The sequence below is a fragment of the Pongo abelii genome, chromosome 8 (genome assembly GCF_028885655.2).
Source record: "Pongo abelii isolate AG06213 chromosome 8, NHGRI_mPonAbe1-v2.0_pri, whole genome shotgun sequence".
NCBI classification, from domain to species: Eukaryota; Metazoa; Chordata; class Mammalia; order Primates; family Hominidae; genus Pongo; species Pongo abelii.
The window spans coordinates 48,499,457-48,521,088 of record NC_071993.2 but is presented as its reverse complement, the minus strand read 5'-3'; the positions used below and the strand labels follow the sequence as shown (position 1 = coordinate 48,521,088).

General features: G+C 38.5%; 1 protein-coding gene and 1 non-coding gene across 2 annotated transcripts; both read right to left on the bottom strand.

Annotated features, from left to right (window-relative positions):
• Window positions 1-1,355: 1,355 nt before the first annotated feature.
• LOC100455660 (putative ankyrin repeat domain-containing protein 30B-like) lies at window positions 1,356-15,847 on the bottom strand. Its single transcript, XM_054523248.2, has 7 exons — window positions 15,173-15,847; window positions 10,984-11,098; window positions 10,648-10,821; window positions 8,336-8,442; window positions 7,233-7,370; window positions 4,598-4,662; window positions 1,356-1,997 (listed from the first exon to the last, which is right to left on the bottom strand). The coding sequence occupies exons 1-7, from the start codon at window positions 15,388-15,390 to the stop codon at window positions 1,900-1,902; spliced, it is 915 nt and encodes a 304-aa protein (XP_054379223.2). The 5' UTR covers window positions 15,391-15,847; the 3' UTR covers window positions 1,356-1,899.
• Window positions 5,930-6,036, bottom strand: LOC112135286 (U6 spliceosomal RNA). The gene has a single exon (XR_002916589.1). It is a non-coding gene; the product is annotated as a U6 spliceosomal RNA (small nuclear RNA).
• Window positions 15,848-21,632: the final 5,785 nt, after the last annotated feature.

The following is a 21,632-nucleotide window of genomic DNA, read 5'->3' as shown; positions in this document are numbered from 1 at the left end:
AGAGAGTTAGAGCTGACTCCTTCTGTGTGGAGGGAAAAGGGAAATTCTGAATGTCCTTTTTACATTGCTGTACCTCATGCTGGAGTCCCTTTAGGGAGAGGTATTTAGGCTGACAGGAGACAGGCTCATGGGATGATAACTCCCAACAATTAGAGTTGTAAGGAGGAGGAACAGCATGAGCAGGAGAAGGATCTGGCATGGGATCTGGGGTGGCAGCAGCTGCCCAAGGGCAAGCGTTTAGGTGTGGGAGTCAGCTTTAGGTGGCTTTAGGTGTGGGAGTCAGCTCGTCTGACTTTTCAATTTGAGATGCTGGATCGGGTTGTTCCCTAGTTGTCTTTAAGGGAATAAGGACAGGTCCCTGTCTCCAACAAAGAGCATAGTCTAGTTCTTCTTGAGAAACCAGATTTTTATCATTAACATATTGAATTAGCAGTTGGCACATTACATCCTCATTCGACCCAAACTTTGGCCAGAAGATTGAGGGTTTGAAAATGGGACCTTGGGTCCAAATGAAACAGTGGTATTTTATCATCTAATGCTTTTTCTTATGTTTAGTCCTCTCAATATCCTTCCAATATTTTAACATGAGACCCAGGGGACTATCAGGGGGCATGTCTTTGTTACTATCCTCTTCTTTTTTGCTCCCTGTCTTACTTGGGGCTTTTCCCATGTTAGGTCCTGGTTAGGCTCAATCCCGCATACTAGAGATTTCTTCCCTATCCTTTAGCCCCACCTGCTGGAGGCTCCTTGCACACTTCTTTCGCTTCATCCACTCCGGCTGCTTCCCTCCCAGGAATTTTAGGTCCCTCTTAGCATTGGCATCATGGTATAAACCCCACAGCAGGATCTGCCCTGAGCCCTATGAGGATACAGTGAATTCCTCTTCAAAGGTTTTTTATTCAAATAAAAAACCGCAGATAGGACCCACTGACTCCTCACAGCAATAATGCTTAGTATCATCCACACAAACAGCACCACAAGCAGTAGTGCTTGTGATCATTCACACACATTTTCAACCTCCAGAATATCCCGACCACCAAGGAAATACTTTGTCACCCCTACGACATTTCTTACCTCGGTCTGTGCACAGTTACCTGGTCGCCACGTTATGTGAAGATCCTTTCCCCCAAGTTGCTGGCCTGTTTCTTTCCACGTTGCTGAGAGCCCGGGTTTAATGGCACCAGTTGAGTCTTGATTCCTTACCTTTATGGCCACTGCAACGAAGCAGTGGGGTGCACCTCCTCACGGGAGAGGACTGGACCCTCCCCCAGAAGAGAATGGGAATGCTGGGTGGGCCCTTAAATTTGTGCAAAATAAATTTTCGGTGCCGCAAGGAAGAGTCAGCACTCCAGCAACAAGTTTTTCAGCAAGGCAAATTTACTTCTATAGAAGAGTGGTCTTGCAGGTGGAACAATGGCAAGATCACACCGAACAAGGGAGAGGAAAGGGTTCTTATTCCTAACGCAGCTAGTCCCTACTGTTGTGTCTTTTCCCTATTGGATAGGGTTGGACTGCACACTCTAAGCTAATTCAGATTGGCTATTTCAAAGAGGGCAGGGGTATGAGCTGGAGTGGCAGAGTGAGTAGTTTCAGCAGGAAAGACAGTTACAGAGCAGGTGTCTAAGGATGACTAAGGACAGAGCAGGTGACTAAGAATGACTAAAGACAAAGCAGGTGTTAGAGGCTAGAAGGGGGTTGTTTAATGAAACTAGGGGCAAAGAGGCATAAAGAACGAGGAAGTTAAACTTTAAAACGGAGAACGAAGAACAGACAAGCTGAACATACTGACATATTTGTTCTTTGATGAGGAACTCAGAACTCATTGTACTTTATCTTCCCCCTCTTGAATTTTAAAGGATGTTTACAGGCTAAAATCTTTGAAGAGGAATTCACTGTATCCTATTCACCAGGTGTTCTTTCCACCAAGCATTCAGCCTTGTCAGGTGTTCTTTCCGCCAAGGGTGCAGCCTCATCACGTGTTCCTTCAGATGTTCCTTCTGCCAAACACACGGTCTGGTTAAATTTTCCTTCTGCTAAATATCATCCTTCTGACTCTTTACCTGGAAAACTTCTACTCATTCAGCTTGCTTTCCTTAAATACTACCAAACTTTTGTTTTCTCCTTTTTTTTTTTTTTTTGAGACAAGAGTCTCGCTCTGTCGCTCAGGCTGGAGTGCAGTGGCACGATCTCAGCAGATCACTGCAACCTCCACCTGCTGGGTTCACGAAATTCTCCTACCTCAGCCTCCCATGTAGTTGGGATTACATACGCACGCCACCCAGGCCCAGCTAATTTTTTGTATTTAGTAGAGATGGGATTTCACCATGTTAGTCAGGGTGGTCCCAAACTCCTGAGCTCAAGCAATCCGCCCGCCTTGGCCATCCAAAGTGTTAGGATTACAGGAGTGAGCCACCGCTCCTTGACACTACCAAACTTTTTAAAGCTTTAATTCTTCACATTGGATATAAAATGTCTGACACATACTGAATATGGTAATGACATAATAAGTGATAATTATAAGCTCCCAAAGGGGTTCTGGCACAGAGTAAGCACTAAATAAAGTAGTAAATAATAAAAAAGATGATAATAACAAGAAAAATGCTTAGTACCTTAATAAAGTAGTAAATAATAAGAAATGAAAATTATAACAACAAGAAAGATGCTTAGTACCTTAAAGATACCTGACAGTTATTTGTTAAGTGGACAAGTAGATAAATGAATAAAAAACATAGTTAGGAAATTCTGTTGGAAAAATGCAGAAATTCAACAGAGAGAGCTCTAATGTATTACGAGCACCTTAAAGACCCAGACTATGTGTATTCCATCTTGGTCTCCTGCAACTTGCAAAATCTAACTTATAGAAGTCCTGGATAAATATATAATAAATCAAAGATGTGCTCATACAGTTCATATTGTACAATGTATTGTGTCACATTTAGGTATCACAGTAGCACTTTTGTTATTGTGAAAATTTTTTCCACTTTTATAATAATTTGTTGAGCCTAGAGTTGAGCTAGTTGAATATTTATAATGATAATATTTTGGCTAGTAGGAACAGAGTATCTTGTTGTAACAAAATTACTATTAACACACTAATTATCCAGCAGATAGAACAACACATCTTGTTCTAATGAAGTAAATATATCTTATTTGGTTTCAACTTAGAGGGAATGAAGCTGATAATCCTGAGACCTTGTTGGTACAAGACTATGTACCATAACCTGTGCTTCTCAACAAAGAATTGCTTTTCTGACTTCTGCACTCAGTAGGTATCTTTGAAAAATAATATCTTATTGGTACTGATGCACCCTGGCTAAGTTATGTTAATTCTTATTCACATTCATTTTTGGTGCAAGAGAAGTATTATTGAGTTCCAAATTCTAAAGACAGTTACTTCTTTAGTGACACAAGTCACTATGTCACACAGTTGATCTTTGAATAAGGGTTTTCACTCTAAGAGCCCACTAATAGACAGATTTTTCTTTTCCTTTGCCACTGCAAGATAGCAAGACAAATCTCTCCTCTGCCTCCTCCTTATCAGCCTACTCAACATGAAGGCAATGAGAATGAAGTCCTTTATGTATAATAATTCACTTTCATTTAATAAATAGTGAATATATTTCTTCCTCTTTATAACAGTTTCTTTTCTCCAGCTCACTTTATTCTAAGAATACAGTATATAGTACATATAAAATAGAAACTGTGGGTTAATTGACTGCTTATGCTTTCACTTTTTTTCAGGCTCCAAGTCAACAGTAGAATATTAGTAGAGTTTTGGAGGAGTCAAAAGAAACAGATTTTCACATAAAGCAGATTTTCAGCTACATGGGGGGATCAGCACCCTAATTCTCATGTTGCTCAAGACTCAACTGTAATTAATTCTAATTTTCTAAATGCAAATCATTTATTGCAAAAATTAAATAAAGCCCAGAAGTTCAAGACCAGCCTGGGCAATATAAGGAGACCGTGTCTCTACAATAAAGAAACAAACAAACAAATAAATAAATAAACTGTGTTCCTTTATAAGTTATAATATTCAAATGCTGCAGTTTTCTGTTATTAATTCCTACTTTTCATTATTAGATGTTCTACTATTTGTGGCTTGTAATTCAAGGCATCTAAGCTATTTTATAATTTGTAATAAAATTTATTTATAAATATATTAATTCATTAAAAATTGGATAAGCTGATAATCCCCTATTACTGAGCTCATCAATCACACCAAGGATTATACATTTTATAACAAGCATAAATTGTTATGACAGTTGAGGAAACATACAATATACAAACTTAAAAATTGTTTTACTTATTTGTACAAAAGTATTATATAGGATATTAGGGACCACAATTAAACAAATATTTTTTCAGATAATATTTTTGAGATTATAAACCATCTAAACTAAATTCTTAATGAATTCTGAATTATAAACTAAAAAATTAAATCAAAGCTATGTATATATATACAAACACTTACATATAGGTATATATGTAAACACATGTTACTTACACATTGCTTTTTTAATAGCTCTTTTGTGATCAACACTCCTATAATCTTATGGTAGCACCACCAAGAGTAGTTTACTATCAGAGGTCTTACCTGGATTGCTATTTTGAGAATTTTTAGATATCTTTTGTTTATATTCCAAAAGTTGTTGATGAACGCTATGTATAAAAATGAAATAAATAAAATTACTATTTTAACATTGATATAAAAAACATTTACCAAATTTATTAAGTTCTTAGAGTATTTTAGACAATATTAGAGCTAACATCAGAACATCACTTTTTCCATAGACTTTAAGTTTGTAAGCTCTATGAACTTATTAAGCTTCTAATTAAAGAAGAAAGAAAGATAAAACACTCATGAATTGAGGGCAGTATAACTCAGTAAATTAACTAGAGTTAGCTTGACATATGGAAAATGTCCTTAACTCATGAATAAGTCCTAGCATGGCTACCAACAGGTATTTTTTCTTAAACAAGTTGCTTCTCTTAGACTCAATGTCTTCTAAAAATAAGGATTTTAGGGCCTTATTTCACTAGGTTATTATAAAGATTTAACAAGATAACATTTTAAAAATGCTTAAAGAAATAGTGAAGCAAAAAAATAATTTGTTCTTGAACCTTATTGCTGAAACTATTTTAAAAGTCCCAATAAAACCCAACATATTGGCCTGGTGCAGTGGCTCATGCTTGTGATGCAAGCACTGTGGGATGCTGAGACAGGAGGATTGCTTGAGTCCAAAAGTTCAAGACCAGCCTGGGCAACATAGGGAGGCCATGTCTCTACAAAAAATAAATTACAAAAAAAAAAAAAATGTGTTTCTTCATAGGTTATAATATTCAAATATTGCAATTTTCTGTTATTAATTCCTACTTTTGGATATTAGATGTCCTATTCTTTGTGGCTTGTAATTCAGATCATCTAAGCTATTTTATATTTTGTAATGAAATTTATTTATAAATATATTAAATCATTAAATCAGATAACCGAATTATACTCTATTACTGAGCTCATCAGTCACACCAAGGGCAGAAAACTAATTGATGTCAGCATCTGGCTTGGACTACTACTACTCTTTATCTACCTCCTTAAACTCTGAACCAACAAATCTTTGTTGGAATGATGCTTAGTCACTATGTTCATTTCCAGCTGCTATGGAAGACAAAACCCTACCTTTATTTTTTATAAGTTCCACAAAGAAGATGCAAGTTGGTATTTTCTCATTTCTGAGATCCCTATACTAACAAAATATTGCACACAAGATCCTGTGTGTTACCACATCTCATTTCATAGATCACCTTCCGTAAATAATTTTTTTGTATGAAAATCACAATTGCAATACTGGGTGTCACCCATTTTGCTTTGACTCACACCATTTCCTTGGAGCTAGTTAGAAAGTAGTAAAATGTCCTTTTGGGGACTGCAAGAAATATGCAACACTTTACAGATTTGTATGTCATCCTTGTGCGGGGACCATGCTGATCTTCTCAACGTTGTTTCAATTTTACTACATGTACCACTGAAACCAGCACAAATCCTTACTTTTATACGTGAAGACTGATTAGTGATGGATGCTTAGCTCTGTTAAATCTAACCAACTTACTTGAGATTTCGTGAAGTCTATTGAATGGCTTCATGGTGATGCAGCATTTGAAAATATTTTAAAAACTCGAGGTAGAGATGTAAGTAGCATGGGAGATTTTTACTTTTGGGAAAAAAGAATCACTTGAGGGGACAACCACAAGTTGGAACCCACTACAACTTGGAAAAGATGACATTACAGAATAAGATGAGACCTTCCACTACCTACAAAATGGTGCTACACAGGATATAAAGGTCCAGAGATATAGATCTGGTAACAAAGACAAAATGAATCTCTAATTTCTTCCTGTAACATTATTTCAACCTGACTTACAGTTTCAAACTACCACAACTAATATTGACTAGAGAAAACAGAAAAAAGCCACTCGAAGTATAACTTACCATGAAGGTCTAGGCCATGTCCAGGCTAAGATGTGGGTTTCACATCAGGTTTTGTGTGTGAGGAGAAGGGTCAATTTGCTCACTATATGTGTGGCTAAAGCTAAAAGTTCCAGCTGCCAGAGTGGGGTGCTGGTACTTTGGAAACAATGGCTGAGAATATGTACGTGAACTTTAAAAACATGTAATAACTTCGAAGTCTACACCATGAAGACTGAGGGATCTGTGTTAGTAAGGGCATCCTGGTCACAAAGGTCAATAATTACCAGACTGCAGGAGCAGTTTCAATGGCAACAATGCAGCAACAGAATCAATGGAAACAACAAAATGAAGAGAATGGCCATTTCCCCCCTAATCCTTCTGACTTGTACAAAAGGAATGTCTTCCTTGGACTTAGGTTCAGATTCTTTTAAAAAATTCAAGAATGAATGTATGGAAGACAGCCCCCAGGGGACATTATCAGGTTTTCTGCTTAAAGTGGACATTTCAAAACCCAAATAACTAATTAGAAAAACCAAAATTGTGACATTATGTTTATCCCATGCATAGGGGTTATACTTCAAATCAAGTAGACAACGTTAGCGGCCCTAAAGCCCTAAAATAAAGAATCCTGGAGCCATTACTCCTTCTAACTAGTCTAGCTTTTTGCCTAGTTTCTGGCTCATGAAGTGAACTAACTCACTGTCATTCAAAAACTACCTGAAACAAACTATAAAATCTCACCTAGCCTTTAAATGTAAACACTTACAGATTAAATCCACAAGCAACAGCATAACGTTCTGCAGTCATTCCACACATATCTTCAGCACAGATGTCAACATTTTGCTGAAGAACCATGCCAACTATCTCTGATGATCCATGACATATGGCAAGCATGAGAGCTGTGCTAAAATAACAAAGAGATAACTTCATTATTAGGAACAGAACCAATTTAATATGTGCCTGTCAGTGTAGAATTAACAATTTGCATGTATTAACAAACGTTAAGTATCTTGAGTGCTCAAGTGTTTATCCTTGTAAATCACGACCAAGGCTAAAAGGAAGGGGCAAAAAGACTCATGTCCCACTGGGATATGGCATAGTAGAATTGGCTAACATATAGTCCACTGAGGGGCAAGAAAATATGTTCTGTTCACTAATCTAAAAGAGGCAAAGTTTTAAGTGAAGAATTATCTATTTCCTCCTTAGTCTGATATAATATTTTATACTTCAAAATTAGCTATAAGTCGGACAAGTGAGAGCAATCTGAAGGCTTAAAACAATATTAGGAATAATATTGTCCAGAGTAGCTGGGACTACAGGCGTGTGCCACCGTGCTTGGCTAATTTTTATATTTTTCATAGAGACGGGGTTTTACCATGTTGGCTAGGCTGGTCTCGAACTCCTGGCCTCAAGTGATCCACCCACCTTGGCCTCCCAAAGTGCAGGGATAACAGACGACAGCTACCATGCCCAGCAAATATTGCATTTTTTAAAAGTGTATGAAAAACAGAAGTTAAAAAAATACTATAAAGGTGTTAATCATTCAATATTGAATTATAAAGTAAACTAAAAATTCATACTTCTTAAAACTAATACAGAACCACTTTAGCTAATAGAAGATAATGCAACCAAAAACATCAGATTACAAATAAGAATCAGTCAATATAATAAAAGAAGAAAATCCTACTATATACTGTTATGTTGACCAGTCCAAATAATTGCTTTTCTTCCCAACTGATAATTTGTGTTGGTATTTTTCTGTATAATCTAATAATTTTAAGTAAATGTTATTAATTTAATATTTCTGACTTGAGTGTTATTACTCTAGCACACTACTCAAGTGTTTTTTAAATAAAAAAACTACTATACCATTTAAACTTATCAACTGCATTTGCATTTGCATTTTTTGTCAGTAAAAATTCCACAATTTGCTCACTTCTTTTCCTTATGGCCAGTAAAAGTGGTGTGTGGCCAGCCTGTAAAACAGCAAAAACAATTTATAATTCATGAAATTACATATTTCTCAACTGAACTGAATACCTTATATAATATCCTATGAACTTAAACAATAGAAAGTAAATCAATAGCAATCCCTTCTTTCTCACTTTTCTGTGCTTTCCCATGCACTGCACCTTCTCTTGTAAACATTCAGCCTCTGCATCATCACATTAACTCTGGTTATCTCCAAAAATCATTATATTGTAATGATTTTATTGTTTCCCATGTAAACCAAGAGCTTCTTGAGGGCAGGGGCTGTATCTTTTATCTCTATATCCTTAAACCCTAAGGCACAGTAGTAAATACTTTGTTTTTTACTAAATTAGTAATCTAAATTATTACCTCTAGAACAGTGTTTCTACAACTATATTCCAAAGAATAATTATCTTACCAGAAGCACAGTACCCCAACAGATTCCACCATTATCTATGTTCAAGAAATGTTATAAAACTGTGAATTAAATGTTCATTATTCAAGAAATGAATTGAACTTTACCTAATCCTTATTTGACAGTATATTTTTGTGGCAAACATTAACATTTGACAAATTAGAATTTCAGGGATGCAGTTTTGACAGCTTCCCCGCAAAAATGGAGGTTTCCTCTGGGTGATACAAACTCACTTGATTCTCTTCTATCAATGATCCCAAGATTCCAGATGCCAATGTCAGGCACTCCTGCTCTAAATGGGTCACTAAGGAAGTGGCTCTAAATTAAAAGAGATTGGCTTCAAATAAACTTTGATTGCTTATTATTAAATAGTCCATGGGGTTTATCCTATTACCAGACAATAGGATTTTATCTCAGCTATTAGAAATTCAGTATAAAAGGCCAGGGAAGGTGGTTCATGCCTGTAATCCCAGCACTTTGAGGGCCAAGGTGGGCAGATCACAAGGTCAGGAGATCGAGACCACCTTGGTCAACATGACGAAACCTCATCTCTGCTAAAAATACAAAAAATGTAGCTGGGCGTGGTGGCACACGCCTGCATCCCAGCTACTCAGGAGGCTGAGGCAGGAGAATCACTTGAGCCAGGGAGGCAGAGGTTGCAGTGAGCCGAGATCACGCCACTGCCCTCCAGCCTGGTGACAGAGTGAGGCTCTGTCTCAAAAAAAAAAAAAAAAGAAAAGAAAAAAGAAAAGAAATCCAGTATAAAAGTTTATTCTCAATTATAATGATACTCCTAGGATCCTAATGCATATCTACTTCTTAAAATGCAGTAATCCATTTTTATTCTGGTTTCTATTGTAACTGATACTATTTTTTGGCAAAATATCAGAAGTATGAATAAAATGGCTTATTAATGAAAGTTCTAACTCATGTATATGAATTAGCAAAATAGAAGCCACTAAATCACTTGAATTTTAAGGGACAATTCTGTGGAGAAAGATATAATATTTTCTGCAATATGCATAACCTATTCAAATATAACCGTGATTAATCTAAAAAGGCTTAAAGGCCTTCTAATAGAAGATGATTATTTGTGGTTTATATGAAGAAAAAATCATCATTTAAAAAATATTCTAAATTCTAGAAGACAACCCCATTATTAATGAATTAATGTAAAATATAAACTATATATTATAAACACCTATAAACTGTCTTCAATAACTTGAAATCTTTACCAAAATATACTATGAGAGAGGAATTGATAACTGAAATATTTACAGAGGCAAAAGAGGTAAGTTGAGTAAGTGATGTAACTAGGTGGGCACAGTAGCAAACTGGAAATGTATGCTTTATGTAAAGCTAGAATGTCTTCATAGCATACCAAACGGTCATATGGGCTCAAAAGACACCAGATTCAGTCCTTTAAGAGGAAATCCAGATTTCTGCATGTCTCCTAAATTTTACATGTTGACTCAATTTATGCAGGCAAATTTTACTTTCCTGTAGTTTTACACTAACTGGAAAGAAAAGAAAAACTTGGGTGGGAAATAATATTTGAAAAAGTTTTACCTTTTACAAATTCAAATATTTATCATAAATGCACAGAAAAGCCATACTAATAGTTCTTTTAAAAATATTAATATTTATAGCAAAATCCTAGACAATTAAGTTTTGTCAAACTATTTTCATAGAAAAATAGGAATGTTTGAGCTTCCAAATATAAAACAATTTACATATGTTAATGTTAAACAAATGGATTTCAAATATTTTGAAAATAACATTGGTTAATGTCTACCTTGTTCTTCACTTCGATGTCTGCGCCACAGGACAGCAATTTTGCCACCACTGACAAATTATCACTATAAACAGCATAATGGACAGCTGTGTTGCCATACACATCTACAATATTTGGATCAGCACCAGAATCTATGAGAATATTTGCACAAGCCTCCCTCTGGCATTGCAGAGCCTGTCAGTATCAAAGCAAGAAGTAAATTATAAATTATAGGAAATATAAATAAATATTCCAGAGGTTTCACAAACTAGTTATATTTCAATGAGATAAATTCATTTTTATTCTATGTATTTAAACCAAATCCATCTCCTGCTGAAAGAAATGGCTACGATTTACCTTCATCAGAGGTGTCCTGTTTTCGCCATCAAGGACATCAAGCTGGCACTTTCTATCTACCAGAAGTGTTACTACTTCTGCATGGCCATTGGCACAGGCCCAGTGTAGAGCAGTCCTACGAGAGTGAGAGGACTTTTTAGGAAAGTTTAGTCCACTGTCTCAAAACATATAATGATTTATGTAATTGTCAACATTAAATACCATGCTCTTTCTCTGCCTTCAGAACAAATATTTAATATTCTCCTGAAGAAAGTACAACATTCATTTGCTCTTATTACTCACTACATTAATGAAAGAGTGGCCTATTTGAATAGAAAGAGCTTGGCCTTTGGATTCAGTTCAAGTTGGGCTTGAATATTACTTTAAAGTCTTTCACCTTGTAGCTATCACTTAACCTTTCTTTACCTCAATTTTCTCATCAATAAAGTGAAGATGAATACAGCAGTTATCTCACAGGACATCACTGTGATGCCTCATGAGAATCTGTGCAAAGTATTTTGAAGAATTCCTAGCACATGTAACAGCTCAGTAATTGTTAGATATTGTAATTATTTCTACTACTTAACAAAGAAAACATTTTAAGTAAAATGGTACAATTACGCCTACTTTGTGGTATGTTTTAAAGGTTAGAGATAAAACTGTATTTTAATAATTCTAAGATACTCTATTCATCATATTTTAACATCTCTGACATTGAAATGCCACTTATAAGTCATTATTTATTACAAGTATATTTTGCAGAAATTTAAACAATCTTTTATTGGTACATAAATAAGGAGGCATCACACAATTCACGGTGCCTTCCATAAAGTGGAATATGGTATATACAACAGGATGATGGCAGTCCTAGTCACAGGATTAGCACTTAAAGAAATTTTAGCTTTTAAGAGTGCTACACAAAAGGAGAGTTGAAATAAAAACAAACTGTTAAAACAAAGTACTTCTTTAATACTTTTAAAACTTCAAGCCAAAGAAAACTTGGGATTCAAGTAGGTATGGCTCATTTTATTCCATATTTAGATTTACAGAATGTATGTAAATTCATATTTAAATTTATAGAATGCATTTAAATTAGGTATTTCCAATGATTAATATTACTATTTAAAGCTGTTATAAATTTCCAAAATCGTGGTTGGTAGTTATCTTTTACTAGTTTCTCACTTCAGAAGTGTTTTTGTTTTAAAGATGAGAAGAAAAGCTTCAACTGAGATTCAGTCCTAGTACTCCAACTTTAAATCTCTCACTTTGCTAAGGCTGAGCAGGTAAATGTGAAGTTTTTAAGGATGAAAGGATCTTGAGAGTTAATGTATCTTCTACACAATAGGCATTCAGCTTACATGTGATAAATTGATTAAAAGGATAAATACAGTTGAGAAGTTCAATATCTTAAAAAACTGCTATAAACAACTTATATTTTCTATTTTATTTTCTTAATAATAAAACTACACTAATCTATAATTATTGACATATATGTAATAAATCTATATAAAATAAAAATATGTGCCTAATAAGATGTATATGTAAATCAACAAGCACAGGTAGAAAGATTGTCTTTTGAAGATGCTAAAATTTCACAGAATATACTAATCCACAAAAAATAATAATTAAAATATGGAAAGTGAGAAATTATTTTTATTGGTGCAAAATTATATTCCTGCTCTTCCCAAAAATTATTTCATTAATAATAAACTTTTTCTAATAGCATTGTACATGCTCTATGTGGAAATCAAAGATAATAAAAAGGAAAAACATTTTATATTAAAACAAATGCCTTCAAATAACAAATTTTATCATATTTCATACACAATTTCAGATAACACAAGACTGTAGTCTGTGTGTATGTATAATCAAACTGAAGTTTACCCTCACTTGATACACCAAAATACATTTTCAAATGTCACCTACTTCTCTATATATTTCTACCTTCAGTGGTCACATATTATCCCATGCTATAAATTCACTGAAATGTATTTATAAAAGCCATTATATGGATTCTTAATAATATGGTACTTACCACCAAATTGTCTATTTGAAAAGTTATCTGCAACTTAAACTTTAAACAGCAGTATAAATATCACTGCTCTTTATCCTCACAAACTTTGTAGATAGAAAACAGTATTTGATTCCTCTTTTAACTTAAATGCCTTCTCTAACCAGGAACACTAAATATTGTTTCCTGTGTGCATAGGTCTCTTACAGATCTTAAGAAAATACTTTGCCCAATTTTAAATTACAGGCAAAGTACTATTTTTAGATCTGCAATTTAGATCTCTAATTTAAATTGCCCAATTTTAAATTAGAGGGTTTTTTGTTGAGTTAAGTGAATTATCTATAAAATGACGATTTTTAAATCTAATATATATACACACACGCACATACATGTGTAGTAAATATTTTACAAGTATGCTGCCTTTTATTTTTTCTCATTACAGGTTAATTTAATTTTTTTTTGCTTAATTATCCTTCAGACTGCTTGCTTCTGAGCTTCTTGGGTTTTGTCAACGTAAAAATGTACCTGTGTAAATAGGCATTTATGTTTTCTTCTGGTGCTTTTATCATTTTGTATATTAAAAAAATTTTAATCTATATTCTGTCAGAAATTTACTTTGTGGCATAAAAATCTAGTTTGCTCCAAAAAGCAGGCATTTCACTTATGAAACTAATTCTTTCCCTACTAGTATACAGTGTGAGCATTATCAAGTTCTAAATTCTTAGATATTTGGGTGTTTCTGGATTTTCTATTCTGTTGTATTCATTTACCTGTCTTTTCAGCTGTTATCAAACAATTTGTGATTTATTTATTTTTGAGACAGAGTCTCACTCTGTCGCCCAGGCTGGAGTGCAGTTGTGGGATCTCAGCTCACTGCAACCTCCGCCTCCCAGTTTCAAACGATTCTCCCTCCTCAGCCTCCCAAGTAGATGGGATTACAGGCTTCCGACATCGTGCCCGGCTAATTTTTGTGGAGTCGGGGTTTTGCCATATTGGCCAGACTAGTCTTGAACTCCTGACCTCAGGTGATCCACCCACCTCGGCCGCCCGAAGTGCTGGGACTAAAGGCGTGAGCCATCACCCCCGGCCCTTTTTTTTTTTTTTCAAATTTTATTTATTTACGTATTTATTTATTATTATTATTATTATTTTATTTATTTTTTTTGAGACGGAGTCTCGCTCTGTCACCCAGGCTGGAGTGCAGTGGTGCGGTCTCGGCTCACTCCAAGCTCTGCCTCCCTGGTTCACACCATTCTCCTGCCTCAGCCTCCCGAGTAGCTGGGACTACAGGCACCCACCACCACGCCCGGCTAATTTTTTGTATTTTTAGTAGAGACAGTGTTACCCAGGATGGTCTCCATCTCCTGACCTCGTGATCCACCCACCTCAGCCTCCCAAAGTGCTGGGATTACAGGCATGATCCACCGCGCCTGGCCGTGGCCCATTTTGTGCAAATTAATAGCACATTTTGAAATCTAGAAGGGCAAGACTTTTCTACTCCGTTACAAAATTTTTTAAATGTCATCACAATAGTAAAAGACAGCGTGTGTAATTTTAAAAATTTTAAAACGTTGATAGCTTTATTTGGTTTATGTAAAACTGATAAAGAACTTGCATCTTGAGAAAAATGAGTCTTCTTAAATTCGAAAACATAAACCATCTTCCCACCTCAAAGTTACCTTCTAAGGTCCCTCAGCAAAGAATACATTTACATAGACATTCATTGATATTGAAATGGATACTGGACTTTATCCAAAAAATTTTTAGCCAAGAAGTTAATATATTATGGGAATTATTTCATTATGCACCATTTCATAATGTATCTAACACTATATTTTAAAACCTGTACATTAAAAGTAAAACCCTGTATGTACTTAATTTTGTAAGTTAAATCACTTTAAAATTCTCTACACAGTGCTCTGTGAGAGGAAGTGGGAGTGAAGGAGAAAGCAGCTAAAGTTTGGGGTTGATTTTAAGGTGGCCTGGGCCCTCCGCCCTGCAGGGCGCCCCCATCCCAGGCCTGGGGGAACTGCCCGGGAAGAAGGCCTAGACCTCGGGGCCCAGGACGGCCGCCCGGTCGCCCGCCACTCCTCCACCTGCTCCCCTCGTCCCCAGGCCTCCCAGCCCCCACTCTGAAGGGGCGATCCTCCCACAGCCACCTCTTCCTCCTGCAGCCCTGGCTCAGGCAGGGCCTGGTACCTCTTCTTCGCATCTCTTCTGTTCAGGTCCATTGTCGTCTTCTTCATCATCCTCTCCAGCTTCCAGGCTTGGCCCCGGGAGGCAGCTTTGTGGATCTTCCTGAGATCCCCATGGTGAATCACGTAAGAGTCGCTGTTGGTGTAGACCAGCTGACTGAAGGGGCTTGGGCGCTCCGGGCCCGTCTCGCCCTTGACAGCGGCGGCAGAGAGCCTCTCCATGGCTGCGGCCACCTGCTAGAGACAGCCCGTGCCTCCCGCTACTCGCCCTTCCCCAGTCCCCGCCGCTCGCCCTCGCCCTCGCCCTTCTTCAGTCCCCGCACCCGCCATGACACCAGTAGAAATCGCAGTCGGGCCAAGCTTTTGGACACTCCAGCTTCTCCCGGGAGAAACTGGCTGCACAAAACCGTTAGGCAGCTGAGCAGAACCTTTAGGCAGCTGAGCAGAGCCGTTAGGCAACAGCACATGCGCAACTCAGCAGACCAGGGAGACACGCGAGGCGGGAAACCGCCCTGGCTGCGCTTCGCCCAGCACCGCGTGCAGGTGGCACCTGCCACTGAGGCGCTGTCGGGCTGGCGGGGCTCCCTGGAGCGGAACGTAGGGGGCTCCCTGTCACACGGCCTGCTTGACAGAGCCGCCCCTGGCCACTCCTCAACCTGAGATCCACGAGCTGGGCCCTGGCGCTGGGCATCGTGCAGCCTCCGGGGTGGCGCTGAGCGTCGGTTCCCGCCCTCCTGCAGCCAGGGACCCAACCCCTGACTTAGGCGCCCTGGAGGCTTCCGGCCCAAGTATCCGCGCTGCTGGTGGCGCTGGCAGGGTCGGGGTTGCAGCCTCTGCTGCCACGTGCCATGTTCAAGTGGCAGCTGCAGCTGAGCCCATGGTGGAGGCTACAGGGTTGGGCCCAGACCGCTGAGCATCGCCGAGTACACCTCCCTTCCATCCAGGGCTCTGCTCTTCCTCGGCTCGCGCTGGCAGCGCGGGCTCGCGACCACTGGGCCCTGTACAACTGCGGCGATGAGGCTTTGCGGCAGGTTCCCACTCTCCCGCAGCGGAGGTCCCACTGCCTGACTTAGACGCAGTGGCGGTGTCCGACCCTGGGGTTCGCTTGCTGGTGGCGCGGACAGGTTCTGGGGTTGCCACCGCTGCTGCCACCTTCACATGCCAGCTGAAGCTGAGCCCACGGCAGAGGCTGCAGGGCTGGGCCCGACGGCCTGAGAGTCGCCGTGTGGCACACGCCTTCCCACTCTAGGCCCTGCCCTTCCTTGGCTCGCGCCCAGAGCGCTGGTTTGCAGGCTCTGGGCACTGTGCAGTCGCCAGGATGGGGCTGAGCGGCAGGTTCAGCGCTGCCTGGGCCCAGCGGGGAAGAGGCGAGTTTGGGATTGGTGGCCATATTTGCCTGTGCGCCAAGTGCAGGTAGCGGCTACAATTCTGACAGGCACGGATGGCGGGTCCCGTTTAGAGGGCTTCAAGGTTGCTGAGAGCGCCCGCTGCCAGGCCTCAGGATCCCTTCCTCGTTGAACAGCATCTGGAGTATGGCGGTGGCGCTGGGTAATTTGCAGCCATCCTGGATGGGGCTGAGCTGCAGTTCTCTCCCTTGGACTGAGAGGGAAACTTGGCTGAGTAGAGCAGACAGAGAAACAGTTAAATTGAACTCTATTAAGACTTCCAGGATGGGTGCAGGACCTCATGCCTGTACTTACAGCACTTTGGGAGACCGAGACAGGAGGATCACTGAATCCCAGGAGTTTGAGACCAGCTTAGACAACACAGAGAAACTTCATCTCTATAAAAATAAAACAAATCAGCCAGGCATGGTGGTGCATGCCTGTGGCCCCAGCTACTTGGGAGATTGATTGTGGGAGGATCACTTGGGCCCGGGAGTTCGTGGGTACAGTAAACTGATTGTGCCACAAACAAGGAATGAGAGGTCCTGTTGCTCTACATCCTTGACAGCATTTGACTTTTTCAGTCTTCTGGATTTTGGTTATTGTTTGATTGTTTGTGCCGCTGCACTCCAAGCCTAGGCAACAGAGACTCTCTCTCAAAATAAATTAATAAAAGACTTCTAGTCACTATATCATATCTATGTCGAATTCTTTACACATCAAGCTTGAAGAGTTAAAACCCACAGCGCCCTCTGATTATGTGATAGGGACCATGTGATTAAAGTGGGTGAGCATGTTCTTGCCTCCAGGGGCCCAAGTCAAGGAATGGGTCCCCAGCTGCAGGAGGGTGGGAATGGATGCTCAGCACCACCCCGGAGGCTACACAATGCCCAGCCCCAGGGCCCAACTCCTAGTTCCCGGGTCATGGACAAAAACCCAAGAATTGAAGACTTGAGTGTCAGATATGCTCATTTCTGCTGGGATATCATTGGTTCTAGACCATCTTAGCTTATAAGCAAAGAAATAAATGTGTGTATACAAAGCTCTGTATACACATAACTATAAATATTTCTAAATGTAATGTGTGTAAGTGTTAGTTCATACTGATGTCTACGATTTAATTTATCACATGATCATTCTGGCCTTCTCCCCTTGCTTACATGTAACCTCCCACTTTAATAGGGAGAAACCAGGCTCCTGTCATTTGTCATCCGTTTGCTTAACTGTCTAGTTCCAATATACATTTATTCTCTATCAATATCAGAATCGCTGTCCCATTTCCTGTAGGAAACAGCTATACCAACCAGATCACATGAACTGTTTGCAGTTTCTCTTCCTTTCAGTCTCCATGCATTTTCTTTGATTCTTTTTTTTTTTTTTTTTTTTTTTTGAGATGGAGTTTTGCTCTTCTTGCCCAGGCTGGAGTGCAGTGGCGTGATCTTGGCTCACTGCAACCTCTACGTCCCAGGTTCAAGCGATTCTCCTGCCTCAGCCTCCTGAGTAGCTGGGATTACAGGCACCCGCCACCATGCCCAGCTAATTTTTGTCTTTTTAGTAGAGACGGAGTTTCACCATTTTGGCCAGGCTGGTCTCAAACTCCCAGCCTCAGGTGATCTACCCACCTTGGCCTCCCAAAGTGCTGGGATTACAGGTGTGAGCTACCACTGAAAGCCCATCCATTTTCTAAGATGCTTATGTCAGCACGTTTTTCCCACTCCCTAGAGTGAAGTGGCTTTATACATTTGTAGTACTTTAGATTTTTTAATCACATTCTGCATTCCATCACCTACTTTGTTGTTGTTGTTGTTTTAAAATTTGCATATATTAAGTGACACTCTTTGTGCTGTGAGATTCTTTGTTTTTTAACAAATGCAGGCCGGGCGCGGTGGGTCACGCCCGTAATCCCAGCACTTTGGGAGGCCGAGGCGGGCAGATCATGAGGTTGGGAGATGGAGACCATCCTGGCTACATGGTGAAACCCCGTCTCTACTAAAAATACAAAAACAAAATTAGCCAGGCGTGGTGGTAGGCACCTGTAGTCCCAACTAGTCGGGAGGCTGCGGCGGGAGAATGGCGTGAACCCGGGTTGCGGAGCTTGCCATGAGCCGAGATCGTGCCACTGCACTCCAGCCTGGGCGACAGAGCAGACTCCGTCTCAAAAAAAAAAAAACAAAAAACAAACAAACAAAAAAAACAAAAGAAAAAAACGCAAATGCATAGTATCATGTTTCCACAGTTGTGGTATCATACAGAATACTTTGACTGGTCCAAACAATGCCCACGTACTTCACCTATTAAACTTCCTCACTGAATCTTTTGCCAGATCATTTACTTTTTTAGGAAGTAATATTGCCTTATATGACGTGTCACAGTGTTTTTTGTTTGTTTGTTTGTTTGTTTTTCCATTCATCAATTATGAGACCTCTTGGTTTCTTCCAGTTTCGGGAATTATAAACAAAGCTGCTATATATATATATTCATGTGCCAGTTTTGGTGTGGACATAGTTTTCAAATAAGGTGGATAAACACCTAAAAACACATTTGCCGCCAGGCGCAGTGGCTCACTCCTGTAATCCTAGCACTTTGGGAGGCCGAGGCAGTCCCATTGCCTGAGCTCCGGAGTTGGACACCAGCCTGGGCCACATGGTAAAATTTCCCAAATCAACAGGTTATACTGTCTCTAGTAAAATACAAAAAAAAAAAAAAAAATTAGCCGGTCATGGTGGTAGGTGCCTGTAGTCCCAGCTACTCTGGAGGCTGAGGCAGGAGAATTGTTTGAACCCAGGAGGTGGAGGTTGCAGTATCCTTCTATTGCACTACTGCACTCCAGCCTGGGTGACAGAGCAAGACTCCATCTCAAGACAAACAAAAAAACCACAATTGCTATATTATATGTAAGACTTTTTTTTTTACATATAGTATAGCAACTGTGGGCATAAGAAATTGCCCATCTGTCTTCCAAAGTGGTGGTTTCATTTTTCAATTGGTGAAAGAAAAAAATAAAAAACAAAATTCTTCTTGCTCCTGGTTTTTGGGAAAAAGCATCCCATTTCTCATCATTAAGTATGATAGTTTTAGGGGTTTTGTCGAAGTTCTTTGTCAAGTTAAGAAAATTCACCTCAATTCCTAGTTTTCTGAGAGTTTCTCAAATTATGTATGGGTGATAGATTTTGCCATAAGCTTTTTCTAAATCAGTTGATACAGTCACATGATTTTTCTTCCTTAACCTGTTGATTTAAGAAATTCTGCAGATAATTTTCTAATATTGAATCAGTCTTGCATACTGTCTTACCTAGAATAAATACATAGTTAGATTCAATTGTCTAGTATTTTGTGAAGGATTATTGAAACTTTGTTCATGAGAGATATTGATATATTGTTTTTATTTCATGTTATGTCTATTGGATTTGGTAAGAGGGTAATGTTTACCTCATAGAATGAATTAGGAAGTGTTCTCTGAAATTCCATTTTCTTGAAAAGTCTGTGGAAAATTGGTATAATTTCTCCTTTAAATGCTTGATAGAATTCACCACTAAAGCCATTTGGGCCTGGAACCATGGCGGGGGGGGCGGGGGCGGGTTATTAACTATTTATTCAATTCCTTTTATAGATATGAGTACTCATGTTATCTATTTTTTCTTTTGTGAGTTTTGGCATATTTTGTCTTTCAGGGTATTTGTCCATTTTATATAGGTTATTGAACTTGTGAGTATAGAGTTTTTAATATAGTAAATATATTATCCTTTTAATGTCCACAAAATCAGTAGTCATAACCCATACCCCCTTTCACTTCCAGTATTTGTAAGTTGTGCATTCTCTCTTTTTTTCTTTATTAGTTTGTCTAAATATTAGGAAGTTTATAGATCTTTTCAAAGAAACAGCTTTCTGTTTCATTGATTTTCTCTATTATTTTCCTGTTTTCTATTTTACTGATATCTGCTATACTTTATATATTTTTTCCCTTGTTACTTACTTTGGATTTTCTTTTTCCAGTTTCTTAAGGCAGAAGCTTACGTTATTGATTTTATATCTTTTTTCATAATAATATGCATTTAATGCTATAAATTTATGTACTAGTTCTACTGTATCTCATACATTTTAATAAGCTGTGATTCCATTTTCATTTAATTCCAAATATTGTAATTACTCTTTAGTCTTCTTTTGGGATGCATTTAGATGTTTTGTTAAGTCTTCAAATATTTGAAAAATTTTTCAGTTCTTCCTGCTATTTATTTCTACTTTAATTTTTATTGTGGTCTGAGTGTGTACTTTGTATGAACTTTATTCTTTGAAAATTTAAGATGTTTATGGCCAATAATGCAGTGTGTCTTGTACAAACTAGAGAAGAATGTGTATTCTACTTTTGTTGAAGTAGAATATAAACATTAATTATATTACTTTATTTTATTTTATTTTATTTTATTTTATTTTATTTTATTTTAGATAGAGCCTCACTCTGTTACCCAGGCTGGAGTGCAGTGGTGGTCTTGGCACACTGCAACCTCCACATCCCAAGTTAAAGTGATCCTCCCACCTCAGCCCAGAGTAGCTGGGATTACAGGTGTGTGCCACAACACTCGGCTAACTTTTGTATTTTTAATAGAGACGGTGTTTCATCATGGTGGTCAGGCTGGCCTCAGGTGGTCCACCCACTTTGGCATCCCAAAGTGCTGGGATTACTGGCATGAGCCACCATGCCTGGCCTGCCTCCTCTCATTTTAATTGAGCATCTTCTATGATTGCATTTTTGTCTCAGCTCTTGGTGTATCTCATTACCTCATGAGATGTGATCTCATCACTTCTTTTAAAAACTTGTGGTGGTTTTCTTAGAATTGATTATATGCATTTTAAGTCCATCTTTAAATTAATTAGAATTGATTATATACATTTTAGGTCTATCTTCAAATAAAATTGTTACTTCACTTGTAGTGTAGGTATCTCATAAAAATACTACCAGATTATACCTCCTGTACCTTATGACATTGCCATTGTTCATTTCATCTGTCCACATTCTATAATTACCCATTTTTTGTTACTAAACAGTTATCTTATGGATCAATAGGAATAAATAAAAGTTTT

Bases quoted from the DNA above. Each gene is read 5' to 3' on its own strand.
- LOC100455660 (XM_054523248.2), bottom strand. From the start codon at position 15,390: ATGGAGAGGCTCTCTGCCGCCGCTGTCAAGGGCGAGACGGGCCCGGAG. The intron at 8,443-10,647 runs GTAGACATTAAC...GCTGTTTTACAG, and splicing joins ACATCGAAGTGAAGAACAAG to GCTGGCCACACACCACTTTT. The intron at 1,998-4,597 runs GTAAGACCTCTG...TGTGTTTGGCAG, and splicing joins TTCTCAAAATAGCAATCCAG to AAGGAACATCTGAAGGAACA.